Consider the following 19,685-nt stretch of genomic DNA (forward strand, 5'->3'; position numbering starts at 1 on the left):
ACGCAAAAAAGCGCCGCTTTTTGGAAATCCGGACTGCTGTCCCCGCTGAAACGATACTTTAAAAAAGGAAGAACCCACTGGCTCTTATTTCTGTTTAAAGCAGTAGATCCCGAACTCTTTTGGCCCACTGCCCCCTTGGTTCCACATCCCCCAGTGTCCCCTATGCTTACTCTATAGAAAGCATTACAGGGGTTAACGCGGCTCGCTAAGGAAGATATTAATAGAATTCTGCATTTGGGGGGAGACCCTAACAGTCATCTACCATTACCTTCTATACTGTTACTATTTATTTTATTTTTTTTACATAAGTAAAAAGTGACCTTTCCCTATCTGGCATGGTGGTGTGCCTCGAGATTTTTTTCATGAAACAAGTGTGCCTTTGCCCAAAAAAGGTTGGGAAACACTGTTTTAGACTACAAGTCCCATCATTCATAGCAAGGGCTGCTGGGAGCTGGAACAACTCTGGTCCAGGGTACCTCAAGGACTCTCCCGATCCCTTATATTCCAGCTCAAACTCCGGGATTATCTGCAGGAGCAGCTCTGACTGCTCCCTGAGTAGGTGAGGCTCATTTGACAACAACAAGGAACTGAGCCTTTAGTGTCGTCAGCCCAGTACTATGGAACTCACTGCCACTGGAGATTCAGCAGGGGCCTATTGTATTAATTTTTAAATGCCTGCTGAAAACCTTTCTATAAAACACCTGGAGGGCATTAGGTTGGTGAAGGCTGTAATAGAGGAGAGGGGTGAGCACAAGCTTATGTCTGTCTTCCTTATTGCCTGTATTTTAATAGATTTGCTTCTTATATTGTTCAGATTCTGTTAAAAGTTTGATTACTTTTCACAATAATATTTTATATGGTTTTAGCTTTTTGTATTTTATATGTACCCTGTTTTAATTTGTGTAAGCTGCGTTGAGCCCCAGTACGAGGGAAAAGGCAGGATATAAATATTATTATTAACATTAACAGTAGTAGGTAGTAATAATAAATGTAAGATGCAGTGGGGGACACTGGTAACTGTCCCGGCCAAAACCCCATCCAACACCAGGGACAGCTAAGAAAGGAGGTGAGATGTAAGGACAGGCAAACACCTCTCGATGAATGCAGAACAAAGCCAAATGAGAACTTCCCCATCACTCAGATTCAGCTCAAAACGGCACCAGCTTCATAGAGACAGTTCACACTTACAGCCAAAGTCCATTCGCCCACATGGTTGCAGGGTGCCATCTACTGCCATCTACCAGGGCCAAAACGGGGAGGGGTACCCTCACTCTGATTTGGCTTCACAACAATGCATTGTCACTGGCAGCAGTGGCCTCCATTACGCCAACAAGTTAGGTCTGGGCGAGGGCAAAGCTTCACACCCTCACTCTGATTTGGCTTCACGGCCACACAGTGTCACCAGCAGAGGTGGCCTCCATTGAATCAGCAAGTCAGTTTTGAGTGACCTCCTTCCCTGCCTTGCCTTCCTCTTGCCAGGTTTTGGAGCTCTTGAAGGTGGCCTGGAGGAGGAGACTGATCTTCACCATTGGGACGTCCAGCACAACAGGAGAGAGCAACACCGTGGTGTGGAATGAGATCCACCACAAGACGGAGATGGACTCCAACACCTCGGGGCACGGCTATCCGGACCCCAACTACCTGGACAATGTGCTGGCCGAGCTGGCAGCTCAGGGGGTCACGGAAGACTGCTTGAGATCCTGATCACCTGCGTCAGTCGGACGAAGCCCGCTCCTGCACCTTCGGACTGCAGGCACCCCCCTCAAGGGTCGCCGCCGCTACAGCCAGTCACCCCTGTTGCCTTAAGCTCGCTTGCCCCCCTTTCTCTGAGCAATAATGCTGTCTCTGGGATCGCCTGGTTGCAGGGAGGAGGTTTTGCTACTCCGTTTTGTATCTTTCTAAGGGCTTAGCCCAGCCTGAATGTACGCAGCGAAACCTTCTCCCCCTGTATAGAAGAAATGCATAAAAGGACAGTGACTTTAACTCTCCCCTCGTTGCCTTCTTCCGCAATATGCGGTTGCTGATGGGGAGGCGGGGCTTGGAGGTGCCTTTCATGCAATGTGGGCTTGCCTGCTCTGGGAGGCAACCTGCAGGGGGCGCTGCGTCTTCCTCCTGCATTGCAGATCCTGCATTTGAGCAAGGCAGTCTGTCTTCACACAGCACTGAGTTAAACTCCGGAGCTCCCTCCCAGAGGAGGCAGTGATGTCCGCCTGCTTTGGACGGCCTTAAAAGACAAAATATCTGAGGAGAGGGCAATCGTTGACAGTGCTCTGCTTCCACAGTTTGAGGCAGCAACATTTCCCAATCAATACCTGTCACTGGAAGCCATAAGAGGGAAGAGTGCTCTTGTGTACGAATCCTGCTTGCTATCTAGTTGGCCGTTACGAGAACAGGATGCTGGACCAGATGGGCTGTCAGCCTGATTCGGCATGTCCTCGTGTTAGATGACCTACAAGGTCACTTCCTGTGTGCAGAAGTTTGCAGAGCAGAGCGAAGAGCTGTAGTTGAGACTTCTCCATGATCTGCTCATCTTCTCTGTGCAGGGAGATGTAGAGGCAGGGCAGCATTCATTTAGAAGGTCTCTTTCCGTGTCTGGGATCCAGGATGGTGTTGCTCTTTGGGAAGCGGTGGGCTCTCCACCACCAGACAATGACCTTTCAGGGAGGCCACCATTGCCTCCCACATGGCAGGAAGTGGGTTAGGCTGGATGACCTCTGAGGTCCCTTTCAGCTCTATGATTCTGTGCACCAAAGTGTGCAGAGCAGGACATCCAGAACAGTCAAAAGGGCCCGAAATGAGTTTCCTATGAGAAAAGGCTACAACCTTTGGGCTTCTGAAATCAGGGCGGGAAGGCAAGTAAAGGAGAGGGGACTTGATGGAAGATGTTTAAAACGATGCATGGTGCGTGGAGTAAAAGGATAGAGGGACGCTCTTCTTCCTCTCCCAGCCAAGGGAAGTCCTCCTTCACACAGCAGATAGTTGGATTGTGGAACTCTCTCCCACAGGAGTCACTCGTGGTCACTAGAATCCCAACACTCTGCTTGAAATGTGCCATCTACCTACAGAGAAGCTGCTGGCAGCACTCTGTCCTTTGCAGCTGAAGTAAAATAGACCCCCAGCATCAGTAAAAGCAGGAATTAACACCCTGCATGCGTTATGCAAATCAAATAGGTTTGCATAATGTTCTCCATAATTCTGCATAATTTTTATTACTATGCTAGTCATATGGAGAAGTAAAGTCTTACTCAGCTACCCTTTCAGCCTTCTGAGATAATATGGCCTGTCTTTGCTTACATACTTTGAAGTGTATTTTCACAGCCATAAGGACTTGCTTACCAAAAGAACTTCAACCCCTGAAATTTGAGATTCTCAGGATGCTGAATTGTATAACCATTATGTGGTTGCTTGATTGCTTGGTTTTAATGCTATGGAGCTGGAATCCTCACAGAGTCACCAAAGTTTTTTGGTAACTCCCCATCTGAATCACTATTTTGGGGCTGTGCTGATTTGTCAGCAAAAAGCAGCCTCAGGGCCTTGGCACCCTGTTCAGACATGACGTGTAACCCTTTATTCCCTTTTCCAATCAAATTTTGTAACTGCTGGAGCGCCATCAGGCCAAAAGATAACTTTGATCCCTAAGATTTTGGAAGGTAAGGGTGTTGTAGTTTGGGAGTGATTTTCCCACTTTAAGCACTGTGACAAAGGAATGGAGGAGTGGAAGTTTCCATTGGGACAAAGCTCACACTCATTGCCCGCTGCCATTTTTTATTGCAGCGTAGCAAATGAATAAAGATTATGCCAAGGTTGACCATAAGAGGGAGACATATGATCCACATTGGAGATGGAAGATCAAATCTCTGTCCAATGTGAGATTCATATCCCCATGGGCAGGGCTCAGCAATCCAGGCTTTTCTCTCTTTCCCAGCTACTGGCAGACCTTCCCAGTATCTCCAGCTTCTGAGAATTCAGACACCTTTTTGAATTTCTCTGGCCTCCTGTGGACTAGGAAGTTGATTTTGACATCAAAGCGGGCCCAGCCTTCAAGCAAAACCGACTTACCCCTGTGCTGTCTTTGCTGATCTGTATGAATGTCCTAAAGCTGAGCTATGCGTGGCTTATTTGGCTCATGGGTCTGACAAAGTTTTGAATCTAGACCATAAATGCTCAGCTGCTGGGAACAGAGAGCATAATAACCTCTAAACAATAAATACTTTTGCACAGAACTTGGAAACTGGTGATTTCTTCCTCACATTTTACTGTGAGTGTTGGAAATTCTACGTGGAGAAAAACTGGATGCAAGCGTCTTGTTTAAACTACTCCCCTGCCCCACCTCCTTTTCAAACCCTACCTTAGGAGTCATGAGGACTAGTCCCTTACACTTAACAGTAATGAAATAAAATAAAAATGCAGCCCTCCAGCTGCAGAATTCCACACATAGCACACATAGTAACCATTGCTGTACAGTGGTATCTCGGGTTACAGATGCTTCAGGTTACAGACTTTGCTAACCCAGAAATAGTAAAGGTAAAGGGACCCCTGACCATTAGGTCCAGTCATGGCCGACTCTGGGGTTGCGGCGCTCATCTTGCTTTATTGGCCGAGGGAGCCGGCGTACAGCTTCCGGATCATGTGGCCAGCATGACTAAGCCGCTTCTGGCGGACTACAGCAGCGCACGGAAACACTGTTTACCTTCCCGCCAGAGCGGTACCTATTTATCTACTTGCACTTTGATGTGCTTTCGAACTGCTAGGTTGGCAGGAGCAGGGGCCGAGCAACGGGAGCTCACCCCGTCCTGGGGATTCGAACCACCGACCTTCTGATCGGCAAGTCCTAGGCTCTGTGATCTAACAAACAGCGCCACTTCAGGATAAGAACAGAAATGGTGCAGCGCAGCAGCAGCGGGAGGCCCCATTAGCTAAAGTGGTATCTCAGGTTAAGAACAGTTTCAGGTTAAGAACGGACCTCCAGTACGAATTAAGTTCTTAACCCGAGGTACCACTGTATTCAAACACAGCCACTTGGTGAGGTCATCCTTCTCTGGCAAGGGATGAAAACCCCAATTTAAAGAGAGGGAAAGGTTCAAGAAGAGGCATCCTATAGTGTTGTAGACTGTGAGCCTTGGGAATATCTGGATTTTGTCTTATTTTTTGGTGGATCACCCAACCCAAAAAGAGCTCATTGGAAGGAGGACAGAAAACTTGCGTCAGAGACAGAGTGAGCTACCTCCTCTGCATAGAAGCAGTCCCAGGGCATCTTTGCTTCCAAGGCACAGAGACATTATCGTTCTGCCCCCTCCCTGCAGAAGCTTGGCTGCAGGGAGGAAATGCCAAAGCAGTGGATCACCCAGAGAGACATCAGGCACCCTCCTCTTCGAATGAGTGCCCTGTGCTCTCAAGAGTTTACTCATCATTTAATCTCAAGTCTCTTTGGGGCGGCTCAGACCTGCCTGCCCACATTAATGGACTGCCCAGTACAACCCAGCCTTGTGGAACTGGTTTGGCAGCATTACCCCCTAGCTTTGTCCGTAACCTGTGTGACAGGTAGCATGGCTGGGACTTTTGCACATATGTGTACCCACTCCCCAATCCAGACAGGTCTGGCGGCATTTTTCAAGTGTTTCTGCCTTTCCTGTCTCCCACCTGCCACACTGTTCTTTTCCTGTGTTCCGCTGGCCTGGTTGATGGACCTACAAACATTCGCCCTCAAATGTTGCTTATTTCTTAACTTAAAAGCATTTATGGACCATTTATAGGGAAGTTTATTTTTAATGTTTTATTATGTTTTTATATGTGTTGGAAATCACCCAGAGTGACTGGGGCAACCCAGTCAGATGGGTGGGTTACAAATAATAAAATAATAGTAATTACTACTACTACTACTACTACCACCACCACCACCACCAGTACTACTACAATTATGGGATAGGGCATCCCTATTTTAATCAGAAAAATGTTGGAGTGTATGGACCTGTAGTCTAATGAATTGTTGGGCAGTACAAATAACAGAATTTGATGAGGCCCTCAGCTACTGAAGGTAATGGGGCCTTTTGTATGTCCAGCTGTCCTTTGTCAATAACAAATTGCCGCTGTTTTTTGTGTTGAATATATGCTATATGGTATTTTATGGACCTAATAGGTATCTAAAGCTATTTGCACATAACAAATAGGAGCCTACACAACACAAAACACTGTTGCTGTATTTAGGTTTTATTTTACTTTTTATCTTATATTTTGGAAATGTTCATCCAGTTGTTGTTTACCTTTAATTTTTTGGGTCCCTCCAAGAGAGTGGGGCCCTAAGCTGTAGCTTGTTTAGCTTATACATAAATCTGGCACTGGTCCTATTCCATACCCTCCAACATTTCTCCAATAGTCCTAAGGAAAAGTGGGACATTCTGGGATCAAATCAGAAACTGGGATGGCTTTTATAAAACCAGGGAAGCATTCATGGTGAGTTCTCTTTCTGGGAAAAAATAACACTGGGCACTATTAATAAATAAAAAACCGTCTTGCCAAACAAAGGGCAGCCAGGACTGGCTAATACCTGGATAGGAGTCTACAGGGGACCTCCCTGCGAATTAATTTTTTGATGGAAGGTATAAAATAAAATTCAGGAACGACAATAGGTTGAGAAACTCAGTCCCAGAAAACTCCTGTTCTTGACACAAAGGCAGATTTGGTTATGAAGCATCTTGATCCATCACACCTGGACCAGAGGGGCTGCTGGTCTCATCCGGCAAGCTCTTCCCATGTTCCTCTTGCTGGCTGTTGTGTGTTTTTTCGGTGGGGCAGAATAAAAACAAGACAAACCTGCTCACTATCAGGGTCAAAATCCTCCTTACACAGGCTGGGAGGAATGTGGAAAGTGGGGAAGGGCCTAGGGCAGCCCCTGAAGGCAAAGCAAAAAAAGAAAAAGAGCCAGCCAGTTGAGGAGGAGGAGGAAGATCTTTCGCCTCAGTGGTCCTCTCTTCACTTGCACCCAGGACAGCAAGAGAAGCGGTTTCTGTGGTCCTGACCATCTCCTGTTTTAGTGAGGAGAAACATCTGGAGAAGATCCGGGCTGTGTGAAGATGGCCTCCTTCCTTTTGCTTCTGCTGCTGGCAGCTGGGGGGACTGTCGCTGGCATAGGTGACTATTTTAAAGATAATTTTATATATATTCTGACTCATCCCCAGGATTTTGGGGTAGTTCCTTCAAAGAATCCTGGGAACTGCAGACCCTCCAAGTGTCCATATTTTCCAGGGACAGTCCTGGATTTACAGAAGCCATCCCATTTTATGATTTGATTCCAGAATTTTCCTTAGGGTGACCCTATTTTCATCAGAGAAGTGTTGGAGGGTATGGAGTTATGCGACCCCCCCGAGCCAAAGGGGTCGCATAACTCCATCCTTTAGAAGACGTCTGAAGGCAGCCCTGTATAAGGAAGATTTTTTTATTTATTAATGTTTAATGTTTTATTGCATTTTTATACGTGTTGGGAGGAGAAATGTTGGAGGGTATGGAACTGTAGATTTGCAAAGTCCTGGGGGCTCTGTGAGGGGGAAACTACAGTTCCCATGATTCTTTGGGGGAAATAATGTGCTTTAAAATCTGGCATATGTGTGTGGAGCAGTGCTTGGGATTTTTTTTAGTTTTGAGGAAAAGCTGAGTAAGAGGCAGAATGATAGAAGTTTATAAAATTAGGCAGAGAAAGCGGACAGAAGAAAGTTTTTCTCCCTCATAACACTAGAATTTGTGGACCTCGAACAAAGATGAATGTCGGAAGTTTGATGCGCCTTGAGTGATGATGACCAGGGTAGGTGGAATGGAAGGAATAAATTTGATTCAGTTCCTCTTTAAAGATAAATTTGCTCTTCCTGAAACAATGCTTGAACCAAAACGCATCCATCCTTCAGAATTCACGCTTCTCCAAATTTTGTAGTGTCATTCTTCAACCGAATAAATGGCACAAAAATGCAAGTACTGTGGTAAAATCTGCATAAAATCTGCATATATCCGTGAAGGAAAGATATTTAAAACATGCATTCTATTCCGGATATTACTTTGTAAAGAGAAAAAGAAAGAAAGGCCAAATTGCATAAAAACATGTAGATTTGGAGAAATTCAAACTTCAACGCTACCAAATTTTCATGGCATGTTACTTTCTTTTTAAATTGCAAACTGGTGTGGAAATGTGGAGACTTGAAGAATGGGAAAATGATTTGCCCATCTCTATTGGGGAGGGGATTTGCCTCAGGCAGCAAAACACCTACCCTTTGCCCAGTTATTCAGGAGAACTTTTAAACCCCGTGATACCATTATATATAGTAATGGCTTTCCCCCAGAGAATTCTGGGAGCTGTAGTTTGTGAAGGATACTGAGAGTTTATTATGTGTTTATTTCATCTCTATCCCACCTTGGCTCTCCAAGGAGCTCAAGGTGGCGTGCGTGGGTCTCTCTCTCCCAGTTAATCCCCACAACAACCCTGTGAGGTAGATTGGACTGAGAGGCAGTGACTGCCCCGTTCCCCCAGGTCGCCCAGTGAGCTTCATGGCCGTTTGGGGGAAGGAGGCGGATTTGAACCCTTGTCTCCCAGATCCTAGTCTGAGACTCTACCCAATACACCACACTGGCTGTTTAACGAACACTCCACCTCTTTCCCCTGGCAGAGCTACAATTCCCAAAGTGGCTTAACAGGGAACAGGGAACTCCGGGAATTTTAGCTCTTTGACAGGGGGGTGGGGGAATAGGGACCTCCTAACAACTCCTTTTTTTAATTATAATTTTTATTGGTATTTTCGTTTTCAAAAAACACCGTGTGATTTTACATATCTTTACATTACCTATATTCTGACTTTCTCGAGTCAACGACTTTGCCCCATCCCACCCAACTGACTTTCTAACTTCCAATTATAATTTCATCTGCATTTCTCATTCCCCCCATCTACCTTTCCTTTCCTTTAAGATTCCTTATCATTGTAAATAAGTTTCTAATTTTAACTGACAAACCTTTAAGCCAGTCCTGTTAGTGTTGTTAAATGGTTACAGTGTTCTTTCAAATAAATAATAAATTTACTCCAGTCTTTTTCAAACTGTTGGTCTCACTGGTCTCGGATTTTCCCGTACAGTCTTGCCATCTCTGTATATTCGATCCTCTTGTTCTGCCATTCTTCTACTATCGGGGTTTCTTGCTGTTTCCACTTCTGGGCTGAAAGAATCCTTCCTGCTGTCGTTGCGTATAAGGATATAGTATGGTCTTTCTTAGGGATCTCTTCTCCTAAAATACCTAACAAGAAAGCTTCTGGTTTCTTATGGAACGTGTTCTTAAACACTTTCTTAAGTTCATTATAGATCATGTCCCAGTATGCTTTCAAAACCTTAGGGCAAGTCCACCACATATGGTGAAAGTTACCTTCTTTTTCTTTACATTTCCAACATAAATTATCAGATGTTCTATACATTTTTTTGCGAATTTAGTTGGTGTCAAATATCATCTATACATCATTTTCCATATACAGTGGTACCTCGGGTTAAGTACTTCATTCGTTCTGGAGGTCCGTTCTTAACCTGAAACTGTTCTTAACCTGAAACACCACTTTAGCTAATGGGGCCTCCTGCTGCTACCGCACAATTTCTGCTCTCATCCTGAAGCAAAGTTCTTAACCCGAGGTGATATTTCTGGGTTAGTGGAGTCTGTAACCTGAAGTGTATGTAACCTGAGATACCATTATATTCGCCTCCAAACAACTCTCAGTGCTCTTAACAAACTACAGCTCCCAGGATTCTTTGGGGGAAGCCATGTCTGTTTAAAGTAGTATTGTATAGTGTGAATGTGGTCCAGGTTTTCTTGAAAATCCATCTTCTAAGATCACTGGAGAGAGGAAGGATCGTACTATGGGGGGCTCCCATTCTGAGGGTTGCAGTCGGCACCTATGCTATGGTCTCTTTCATCTCAGAGGTATCCAGAGCTGTTGAGCCTGGCAGCAGGCTTGCTGCCCTCACCTGGAGAAACACTAGATTACATGGCCATTTGGGGGGAACAGAAGGAGTTAGGAGGGTGCCTGGTTGATCTGTCCAGAAAAAAGAGGAGCTTGTCTTGTGTAAATTTATACACTCTAAAAATTGCAGGGATTAGTGAATAGAGGCCCCATTCCCGCCATATGTTCAAAGCACTACAATACCACTATGGGATCCGTGGTTTGTTGGGAGTGCTGAGAGATGTCAGGAGACCCTTAATTCCTTCAGAGAACCACGATTCCCAGAGTGGTTTAACAATCCTGCTTTGCAGGGAACTATGGGAATTGTAGCTGTGGGAGGGGAATGGGGGGGGACGACTCCTAACAACTATCGTCATCTTTAAGAAGCGACAGATCCCATTATTATTTGGGGGAAGTTAGTAGTTTGTTTAAACTTTAAAGGTGGGCTTAGACACAGTCGTGGTGGATAAAGCTAACAATGGCTACTAGTTGTGATGACAATGTCTTCTCTCCACTGTGTTCCTGATTGGGGGATTATTTACTCATTTATTTATTCCATCTGCCTCCCACCTTTCCTGCAAGGAGCTCAAGGCAGCAAGGAAAGCCCATGTGGTGTAACAGTAGGAGTGTTGGATCAGCCCCTGGGAGACCCGGGTTCGAATCCCCACTCAGAAATGAGGAAGCTCACTGGGTGACCTTGGGCCAGTCACCAGCGATTTTTTCCCCCTGGGGGTACGCAGGGATAAGCATACCCCTAAACATTTTGTGAATCTTTGTACTTTTGTCCATTTACTGTATTTATTTTCCCAGATTTGAACTATAAAATGGTGACCTTCTTGAGTCAAAATGAGAGTAACCCTAAACATTTTTTTAAGAAGAAAAAAAGCACTGCCAGTCAACATTCCTCAGCCTAATTTACTTCACAGGCTTTCTGTGAGGATAAAATGGGGAAACCATGTACACCACTGTGAGCTCCTTGGAGGAGAAGGTGCTGTATAAATGTACAGTGGTACCTCGGGTTACAGACGCTTCAGGTTACAAACACTTCAGGTTACAGACTCCGCTAACCCAGAAATAGTACCTGGGGTTAAGAACTTTGCTTCAGGATGAGAACAGAAATCGCAGGGCGGCAGTGATGGCGGCGGCAGCAGCAGCGGGAGGCCCCATTAGCTAAAGTGGTACCTCAGGTTAAGAACAGTTTCAGGTTAAGAACGGACCTCTGGAACGAATTAAGTTCTTAACCCGAGGTACCACTGTAATCAATCAATAAATGCATGGTTCTCCCTCTCTCTGTTTTATCCTCACACAACCCTGGAAGGTAGGTTAGGTCGAGAGACAGTAACTGGCCCAAGGTCACCCAGTGAGCTTCCTCATGGCCGAGTGGGGGTTTGAACCCTGGTCTCCCCAGGCCCTAAGTCTCAGTGCTCTAACCACTAGATCACACTGCCTCACTTCCCTTTGGAGTGTCTGGCTGGCTGCCATGAGAACTGGATGCCTGGCCCCTTTTGGCCCGATGCAGCTGCAGGCGTCTCCTGGTGCCCTTCTGATGGCGTCTGTTTGCGTACCTCACATTTTTCTGCATCTGGGAGTAGGAACCCACTGAATCTTCCTGTGTCTTTTCAGAGACGATCTCCTACACCCCCTCTGTCTCCAACAAGCCATTGGAAGGGAAAACCACTCAAAGCACCTTCGCCCTGACGCTACCCCACTGCATTTTTGACCGATTTGCCAATGCCTCGGACAATATCTGGTTGGTGGTCACGTATGCAAACGGTGAGTCTGCGGTGAGCTTTTTGTAGAGCCCACCAAAATCTGGACAATGGGGTTGGGGGGGGTTTCTCAATTTAAACCCTTGTCAACACAAAACTACCTGCAACTTTTACTTTTCTATTTCCCAGTTTTAATTTTTGACATCCCTCCCAGTCTGAGTTGCTGCAGCACTCAGATATTTTAGCAAGCAAGATGAGTAGAGATGGCATGTTGGCAGTTAATGTAACCGCCTTAAAGCCAGGGCTGCAAGCTTTCAGCAATAAATAAATCAACTTGAAGCAGCAAGAAAAGACAGACAGCTTAATTTAGGTTACAAAATGGTAAATGTTTCTAAATTTTATGTATAAGCTAAACAAGCTATAGCTTAGGGAGTGCCCCCCCAAATTTTAATATTAATATACTTCTTCTTAGTTGTATTTCAGTTCAACAATTACTTTGATAAAATACATATTTTGTTATGTGCAAATTGCTTTATGTTATGTGCAAATTATGTCCATAAATTACCATATAGCATATATTCAACACAGAAAACAGCGGCAATTTGTTGTTCTCAAAGGACAGCTGGACATATAAAGGGTCCCATTACCTTCAGCAGAGGGACGCAGGTGGCACTGTGGGTCAAACCACAGAGCCTAGGACTTGCCGATCAGAAGGTCGGCGGTTTGAATCCCCATGACGGAATGAGCTCCCATTGCTTGGTCCCTGCTCCTGCCAACCTAGCAGTTCGAAAGCACATCAAAGCGCAAGTAGATAAATAGGTACCACTCCGGCGGGAAGGTAAAAGGCATTTCCGTGCGCTGCTCTGGTTCGCCAGAAGCGGCTTAGTCATGTTGGCCACATGACCCGGAAGCTGTACGCCGGCTCCCTTGGCCAATGAAGCGAGATGAGCACCGCAACCCTAGAGTCGGCCACGACTGGACCTAATGGTCAGGGGTCCCTTTACCTTACCTTCAGTAGCTTACGGCCTCATCAAACCTAAATCTGGTCCTGATAGAAACGCAAAGATGGCTTGCTAAAAACATGCAGTCTGGTTTTGGAGCAACCAGCCCAAACATCCTTACTGGTTGATTCACATGGGGGAAAGGTTTAAGAAGAGTTTGGTAGTCCTTTCTCCCAAGGTGATGGGGTGTGACCTCGCTAAGCCTGGCAGGACAGCTTACTCTATGATATTAACCCCTTTGTGCATTAATTAGAGTTAAGCATGTTGGTTATATGAGGCTGGAGGTATTCCACAAGCAAAGGGGGCCGTCTTGGTCCTTACAGAAATATTCCTTCACCAGCAAAATGTTTCATTCCTGCCCCCGCTATGCCTCCTCCACCCAACAGCCACAGCCAGATTCAAGAACCCCAAAACACCTCAAGAGATCCCACCATACGAAGCTCTGTTCACCTCTCACGGCTACATGACCATGAAGTCCACCCCCGCCCAGTACTGCAAAGCCGGTAATCCCAATACCGTCCTCCGGGTAGGAGGCGAATCGTCTTGCAAGAACGACGACACCCAGACCACCTGCAATGGGCCGCTGCCTTCTCCTGCCTCTTTCAGGTAACAATTCATCAGCTGACTTGATGCAGAGCAGAGGAGCTGAATTTGCATGGGAAACTCAGACAGAGACCCTTAGCCAATTCAACTATTATTGTTGTTGCTTGCCACCCCAATGCGAGATTCCAGGGGTTCCAGGCGCTTCCCCAGGGATCGTGTTCCCTTTTGGAGATGTGGCACAGCAGAGACCGTGGTGTCTTTAGGATATAATGGTTTATTGACACATATATACAACCTGAGCCTACGATGGAGGGGCTCACAGCAATAACACTCCAGTGGGGCCTTGCTTCTCTCTCTCTCTCTCTCTCTCTCTCTCTCTTTCTTTCTTTCTTTCTTTCTTTCTTTCTTTCTTTCTTTCTTTCTTTCTCTCTCTCTCTCTCTCTCTCTCTTTCTCTCTTTCTTCCCAGCTTCCTGCTTTGTCTCTAGCTCATATCACTGCATCTCTCTGCTCTCAACTCTCGCTCTGTCTTTCTAACTACCTGGAGTTGAGGGAGGGGCTTCACCCACTGGCCATCTCGCACAGAGCCCCTTTCCTTTGTTCCCCTTAATGGCTCATCACCCAGGCTATCGCTTCCACCAGAAGGCTAGCCTGGCTCTTCCAATAATTAGAAGCCTGATTAAATTCTAACACTCGCTGGATCCAGGGATTGGAAGGGTCTCGGCATACAACCTAACACCTCAAACTCTTAACATTATTATTATTATTATCCCACCTTTCCCTCAAACCAGGGCTCAAGGCAGCTTACGCAAATTAAATCAACACCGATAAAATATAGAAAGCTCCAAGACAATAATTAAAAAGCAATTAAACTATAATAAAATTAAAACATGGCTTCCAGAGATGTCTGTAAACGCCACACACCCCTCTTAGAAATGAAGCGACCGTGTCGTCAGTCCTGGCTTGTTTGAAGCCTGAGGCACCTTGAGTTTCTGACGGCTCAGAACCATCCCTCTACCCAAACATCCATGGCAGGGTAGATCTGTTCAGCCAGAAATTCCACATTGCACTCCACGTGAGTTGACATTTCTGAGGGACTGGAACGAGGCCTCAGGCAAAGGAGCTTATTATGGGTGCAGTCAGGGCTCTGTCTCCTATTTTAAACACAGGCCTGGAAGATACAGTAAAGGCCTCCGCCCTGCGATCAGGTGAGAGTCTCCCTTGCAGAGAAAGTTTAGATTGGCATTTATTGAGCAAGTTGGAGCTTCCTGATTGGGATGGGGGTAGAGATGCTCCTTCAGGTATACTGGGCCGAGGCCGCTTAGGGCTTTAAAGGTCAGCACCAACACTTCAAATTGTGCTTGGAAACATACTGGGAGCCTATGTAGGTCTTTCAGGACCAGTGTTATATGGTCTCGGCGGCTGCTCCCAGTCACCAGTCTAGCTGCTGCATTCTGGATTAATTGCAGTTTCCAGGTAACCTTCAAAGGTAGCCCCACGTAGAGTGCATTGCAGTAGTCCAAGCGGGAGATAACTAGAGCATGCACCACTCTGGCAAGACAGTCTGCGGGCAGGTAGGGTCTTAGCTTGCCTATTGGTAGACAGCTGCCCTGGAGACAGAATTGACCTGCGCCTCCATGAACAGCTGTGAGTCCAAAATGACTCCCAGGCTGCACACCTGGTCCTTCAGGGGCACAATTACACCATTTAGGACCAGGGAGTCCTTCACACCTGCTCGCCCCCTGTCCCCCAATAACAGTGCTTCTGTCTTGTCAGGATTCAGCCTCAATCTGTTAGCTGCCATCCATCCAACTAGCTTTTATAAGCCAGGATGGGCAAGGATCAAGGAGACAGGTGATTAGTTTCACTCATCCAAGCAGCCTGTCCACATCCTCGGAGGTAACAGATTGGAATTGATCCCACGCAACTTGACTAGACAGGGCTCTAGCACTCTCCCGCCCCAGCCCTGCTCCCATGGTGGAGTCTACCTCCTTCTGAATCTGAGCAACTTTATCTGCAAATAACTTTGCAAAATCATTGCAGGAGATCTTGGGGTCGTCACCAGGCCCCAGTGGTGAAGGTGGTTCCATTAGATTGGGTTCAGTTTACATTGAAAGGTGAACCCACATAATTATTTCCAAAAGAACATACAAACCAAAAAAATCCCAGCCATCCTTTGAAATTTGCACTTCTCTGGGTAAGTTATGCATACACAAATGCATATACTGGGGTAAAGCATGCAGAAGAATGTGTATATTAGCAAAAATAACATACACTAATGCTTTATAGTAGGGGAAATATAAATAGTAGGGGGAATACATCTTGCAAAGAATGCGTATACTAAGCAAGACTGCATACAAACGTGTGTTTACTAGGGGAAATGCAAGTGAATTTTCCTAAGGCAGGGTGATGTGGAAATGTGAAAAGCCAAATTTAGGGCTGGGGAAATGAGAGACAGAGAGAAACCAAGGCTAGATGCACACGCTGGACCTAGATTCAACCAGTGATTTGTTCCAATAAAGTTTAGTAAGACACCCCTGATATTTCCACTCACCCACCTCTGTCTCTTTTTAAACTCCTCCTCAGAGTGAAATTCCTCATCATGGATTCCAAAGGACCGAAAGCTGAAACAAAGTGGTCCGCTCCAATTCAGTTGAAAGGAGGTATGTTATAAAAGAAAGAGGCTTGCAGAGAAGATCTGGGCTGGCTCAATGTGATTTGCCACCTGAGGCAAAGGGCAACATGGCGCCCTGTCACCAGAAGCTGACCAAGCAGGCAGGGTAACTGGCAGAGTCCTCACAAAGGCACCTGAGTCAGACCATATAGCTCAATATTGTTTACACTGACTGGCAGCTGCTCCCCAGAATTTCAGGCAGCTGAGGAACCGATGAGAAAATTGCCTCCTTTTGTTATCCCTTTCAGGTGAAGCGTGGGAGACAGTGGATACCTGGCCTGGACGTCGCAGTGGAGACATGATCGTCATCACCACTATTCTCTCTGCCCTTTGTGGGGTTGTCACCATCGGCTTCCTAAGCACTGTCTGCTATGAATGGTAAGACTTTGCTGCCTGGCATCCTAGATTTGAGAGAAGCCAGCAGGCTTAGTGGGGTACTGGAAGGGGATTGTGGTAGAGGGCAAGTCCCGGGTTTTACCTCAGTGAGGCCTTCTGCTAAAACACCAAAGTGATCAACAGGCCCTCCCTGCTCCCCTCATAATGGGACTTTCAGGTTTGTTAGCACAGAGGGAGTCGGAGGATGAGGAAAACCATCCAGCCCACAGGCTAGTTACGTTTTCCCTTTCCTTTGATGGGATTCCTGATTCAGGCTAGCAGTTCAAACAGCAGCTGCGTCACATTTTGCTAAAGCTCAGCGTTTTCTTACAAGCAGAACTGAGTTGCGCTTGCATTGCTTCACATGTAAACCGCTGGAAGATCTGTGCTTATATTAAGAGAGCCAGTGTGGTGTAGTGGTTAAAAGCGGTAGTCTCGTAATCTGGGGAACCGGCTTCGCGTCTCCGCTCCTCCACATGCAGCTGCTGGGTGACCTTGGGCTAGTCACACTTCTCTGAAGTCTCTCAGCCCCACTCACCTCACAGAGTGTTTGTTGTGGGGAAGGAAGGGAAAGGAGATTGTGAGCTGCTTTGAGACTCCTTAGGGTAGTGATAAAGCGGGATATCAAATCCAAACTCTTCTTCTCCTTCTTAAGTGGGATATTTCAAAATATATTAAAAAATGAACGAATGCATGCTGTCAGATGTAAGCACCACTGAGTTGCAAGGCTAAGGCCAAACCTCCATGGGAGAGCATCTGTTTCGCAGGCAGAAGATCCCAGGTTTGAGCCCCAGTGCCTCCGGTTTGGGCTTGGAGAGGCTCCCTGCCTGAATTCCCTGGGAGCCACTGCCAGTCCGTGTAGACAGTACTGAGCTAAATGGAGCAGTGATCTGACTCAGTATAAGAAGGCAGTTTCTGATGCCGCCCCCATCACTCATTCCCAGCTCTCCTCCGACATTCATGCTCTGTGCTCTCTCTCTCTCTCTCTCTCTCTCCAGCTTCAAGCTTTGCCGCCCAGGCCCACCGGAAAACCAAGAGGAGCCCCCGCGCCAAGATCCCTTCCAAGGCAGCCGCTATGATACGCACCACATCCCTCCTGCCCCTCCTGCGCCTCCTCCTCCCCCTGCCATGGACATGCCAAGCCCCCACCACCTCAGCCCTGCTTCCTAGTGCCCCCCCCCCCGGGGTTGGGTCTCTGGGCAGATCAACACACACCCTACGTCTAAAACACACATTTCAAGCACATGACTTCCCCCAAAGAACTCTGGGAACTGTAGTTTGCTAGGCTCGCTGGGGACGGTAGCTGTGCGACGGGAAGACTACAGTTCCCATAATTCTTTGGGGGAAGTTGTGTGCTTGAAATGTGCACTGCGAACGTACTTTAAGTGTGGCCCTGCCCTCCCGTGTCTGTTTGCAGTCTGATTCCATCCAGACCAGACAGCCACCCACTCGCCCCAAAGTAGCCCTGTTACATCAACACTCACAACCTTGACCACCTTCCTTCTCCAGGTTTTATTCTTCCACTCAGCAATATAAGCCTGTCCTCCATTCACTTTTTCGAATGTCACGTTCCTAAGCTGGCTGTGATTGTTTCCTCTTTTTCCTTTCCTTTCCCTTTCTTTAAATGACTTTTTATTGGGTTTGGTAAACAACAGTCCTGGGGATAATAAATGATGCGAATAAAGAGTCTTCTCATGTCATTTGTATAACACACAAAAAACAACACAATAAATTTGCAGCAATGTCTGCGACATATGGTGCGTTAGCGATCAATGTAAAGGTTCTTGGTTTAAACAAACACAAATGGGAAACAGGACAGAACAGAATTATCAGGGAACATTCAGCATCGCATAGATAAAAGTCCAACCGGGAGCCCTCGTGGCTGTGCTTCGATTAAGTATGAGTAATAGTCATTGTTCCTCTTATGTTACCAATGGAAAAAAATATAAAGTGTTGGTTTATTGATAAATAGGGGAGGGGGTTCAAAGTGAAGATTATAATTTACATTTAAATTTAAATTTCGATCAACCAGCTTGAGACATATGCTGATGGGGTGAGGGAAAATTGTTCATTTTCTGGAATACTGGCATAGACTCATAAAACTAGAGTTGGCAGGGGTCCCAAGCGCCGTGGCTATCCTACCTCTACTTAACCCCCCACCCCCCCAATGAAGGATATGTCATGAAATTCAACCACACTGGGCTCAAACCTGCTGTCCACGTGTCAACCATAGTATATTTGTTAATCTCTGAAGGAGGGCTGTTTCTCAAACTGTTTTGTACCAATTCTCTATCATTGTGCCAGAAAGGTCACTCCAGTATGTTGCATGTTGCCACTTGTAATAAATGGCTTATTCATTCTTTACTATGGAAATCCAGATTGTTGTCTTGAAATACATGTAATAAAGCTAATTCTGGTTCGACTGCCCATTGTTGTTTCGTTATTAATTTCTCCGAATATCAAATTCCAGAAAGGCTGGGTTTTTGTATGTTTACCCACCATGTGTGTAGAAGATGTGGGACATTTTAAAATAAATAAATAAATGACAATAATAATATTATAATGCAGACTCTCCCCCCCCCCACAATGCCCTCCTGTTGTCTTGTTCAAATTTGGTGCTGGTCGCAAGGCATGTTGCCTTTGGCAGGGATCAGACATGTATGTTACATCACAGTTTTATTGCCACAGGAGAAGGAACTGAAGCTTAAATTGTTCTGGTCGCCTCGTCTCAGAAGGGATATTGCAGAGTTGGCAAAAGTTCAGTAAAGGGGACCCAAAATAATAAAGGTGGGGACAGATCAGTCCTATGAAGAAAGGCTGCAACATTTGGGAATTTTTAGCTTAGAGAAAAGTCAGGAATGCTTTTGAAAGCCAGAGAAGAGGAGAGGGCTCTTCTGCTCAAATCCTGCTTTTCCCATAATGGGCATCTGGTTGGCAAGTGTGAGAACAGGATGCTGGACTAGAGGGGCCTGGGCCTGAACCCACAGGCTCTTATGTTCTTAAACAGATCTACTATTCTTTCTTCTTCTCGTTTCCTGAATTTTCCTCTTCTTATTTTTCTTCTATTTACTTTTAGGCGCACGTTACGCAAAATGAGAGTTAATTTTGCCAATAGAATCTATGTACAAAAGCTCTGCGTGTGCCAACTTGACGTTGCGTAAATAAATATTGAAAAAAGAAAGAAGCAGCCCTTTGGAGATCCGAATGTGGAAATCCTAAAGCAGGGCTGGGCGAGATTGAAAATATTTCTCTGCCACTGAAGTGTGAAAGGGTTTGAGTCACCCAGTGCGCTAACATATGAGCCCCACCCTGGTTACACAGACCTGGACACTGGTGCTTGGGGATTCCCACCCCAACCCCACCGGATGGGACTCCTTCCTGCCGCTGGAGATAAGAGAAAAGTTTGTCAAATCTTAGTTTTCCTCCCTC

General features: G+C 46.1%; 2 protein-coding genes across 4 annotated transcripts in view; both read left to right on the forward strand.

The window, feature by feature from the left end:
- The window catches only part of DTX2 (deltex E3 ubiquitin ligase 2), a 33,611-nt gene extending 31,628 nt beyond the window's left edge, over positions 1-1,983 (forward strand). For both annotated transcript variants that reach the window (XM_028707891.2, XM_028707892.2), the window contains one exon: positions 1,480-1,983. In XM_028707891.2, coding sequence (XP_028563724.2) covers positions 1,480-1,704 — 225 coding nt within the window. In that variant the 3' untranslated portion in view covers positions 1,705-1,983. The remainder of the gene's footprint in view (positions 1-1,479) is intronic.
- Positions 1,984-6,078: 4,095 nt separating this feature from the next.
- Positions 6,079-18,683, forward strand: LOC114585670 (uroplakin-3b-like). 2 transcript variants are annotated; one of them, XM_028708514.2, is made up of 6 exons: positions 6,116-7,128; positions 11,580-11,729; positions 13,053-13,272; positions 15,794-15,870; positions 16,130-16,259; positions 17,255-18,683. In XM_028708514.2, the coding sequence occupies exons 1-6, from the start codon at positions 7,071-7,073 to the stop codon at positions 17,424-17,426; spliced, it is 807 nt and encodes a 268-aa protein (XP_028564347.2). In that variant the 5' UTR covers positions 6,116-7,070; the 3' UTR covers positions 17,427-18,683. The 2 variants fall into 2 exon arrangements, with proteins under 2 accessions (XP_028564348.2, XP_028564347.2); XM_028708515.2 differs by lacking the exon at positions 11,580-11,729 and having other exon boundaries at positions 6,079-7,128.
- Positions 18,684-19,685: the final 1,002 nt, after the last annotated feature.

This window comes from Podarcis muralis, chromosome 15 (genome assembly GCF_964188315.1).
Source record: "Podarcis muralis chromosome 15, rPodMur119.hap1.1, whole genome shotgun sequence".
Taxonomy (NCBI): Eukaryota; Metazoa; Chordata; class Lepidosauria; order Squamata; family Lacertidae; genus Podarcis; species Podarcis muralis.

Bases quoted from the DNA above. Each gene is read 5' to 3' on its own strand.
- LOC114585670 (XM_028708514.2), top strand. From the start codon at position 7,071: ATGGCCTCCTTCCTTTTGCTTCTGCTGCTGGCAGCTGGGGGGACTGTC. The intron at 11,730-13,052 runs GTGAGTCTGCGG...TCCACCCAACAG, and splicing joins GGTGGTCACGTATGCAAACG to CCACAGCCAGATTCAAGAAC. The intron at 15,871-16,129 runs GTATGTTATAAA...TATCCCTTTCAG, and splicing joins TCCAATTCAGTTGAAAGGAG to GTGAAGCGTGGGAGACAGTG.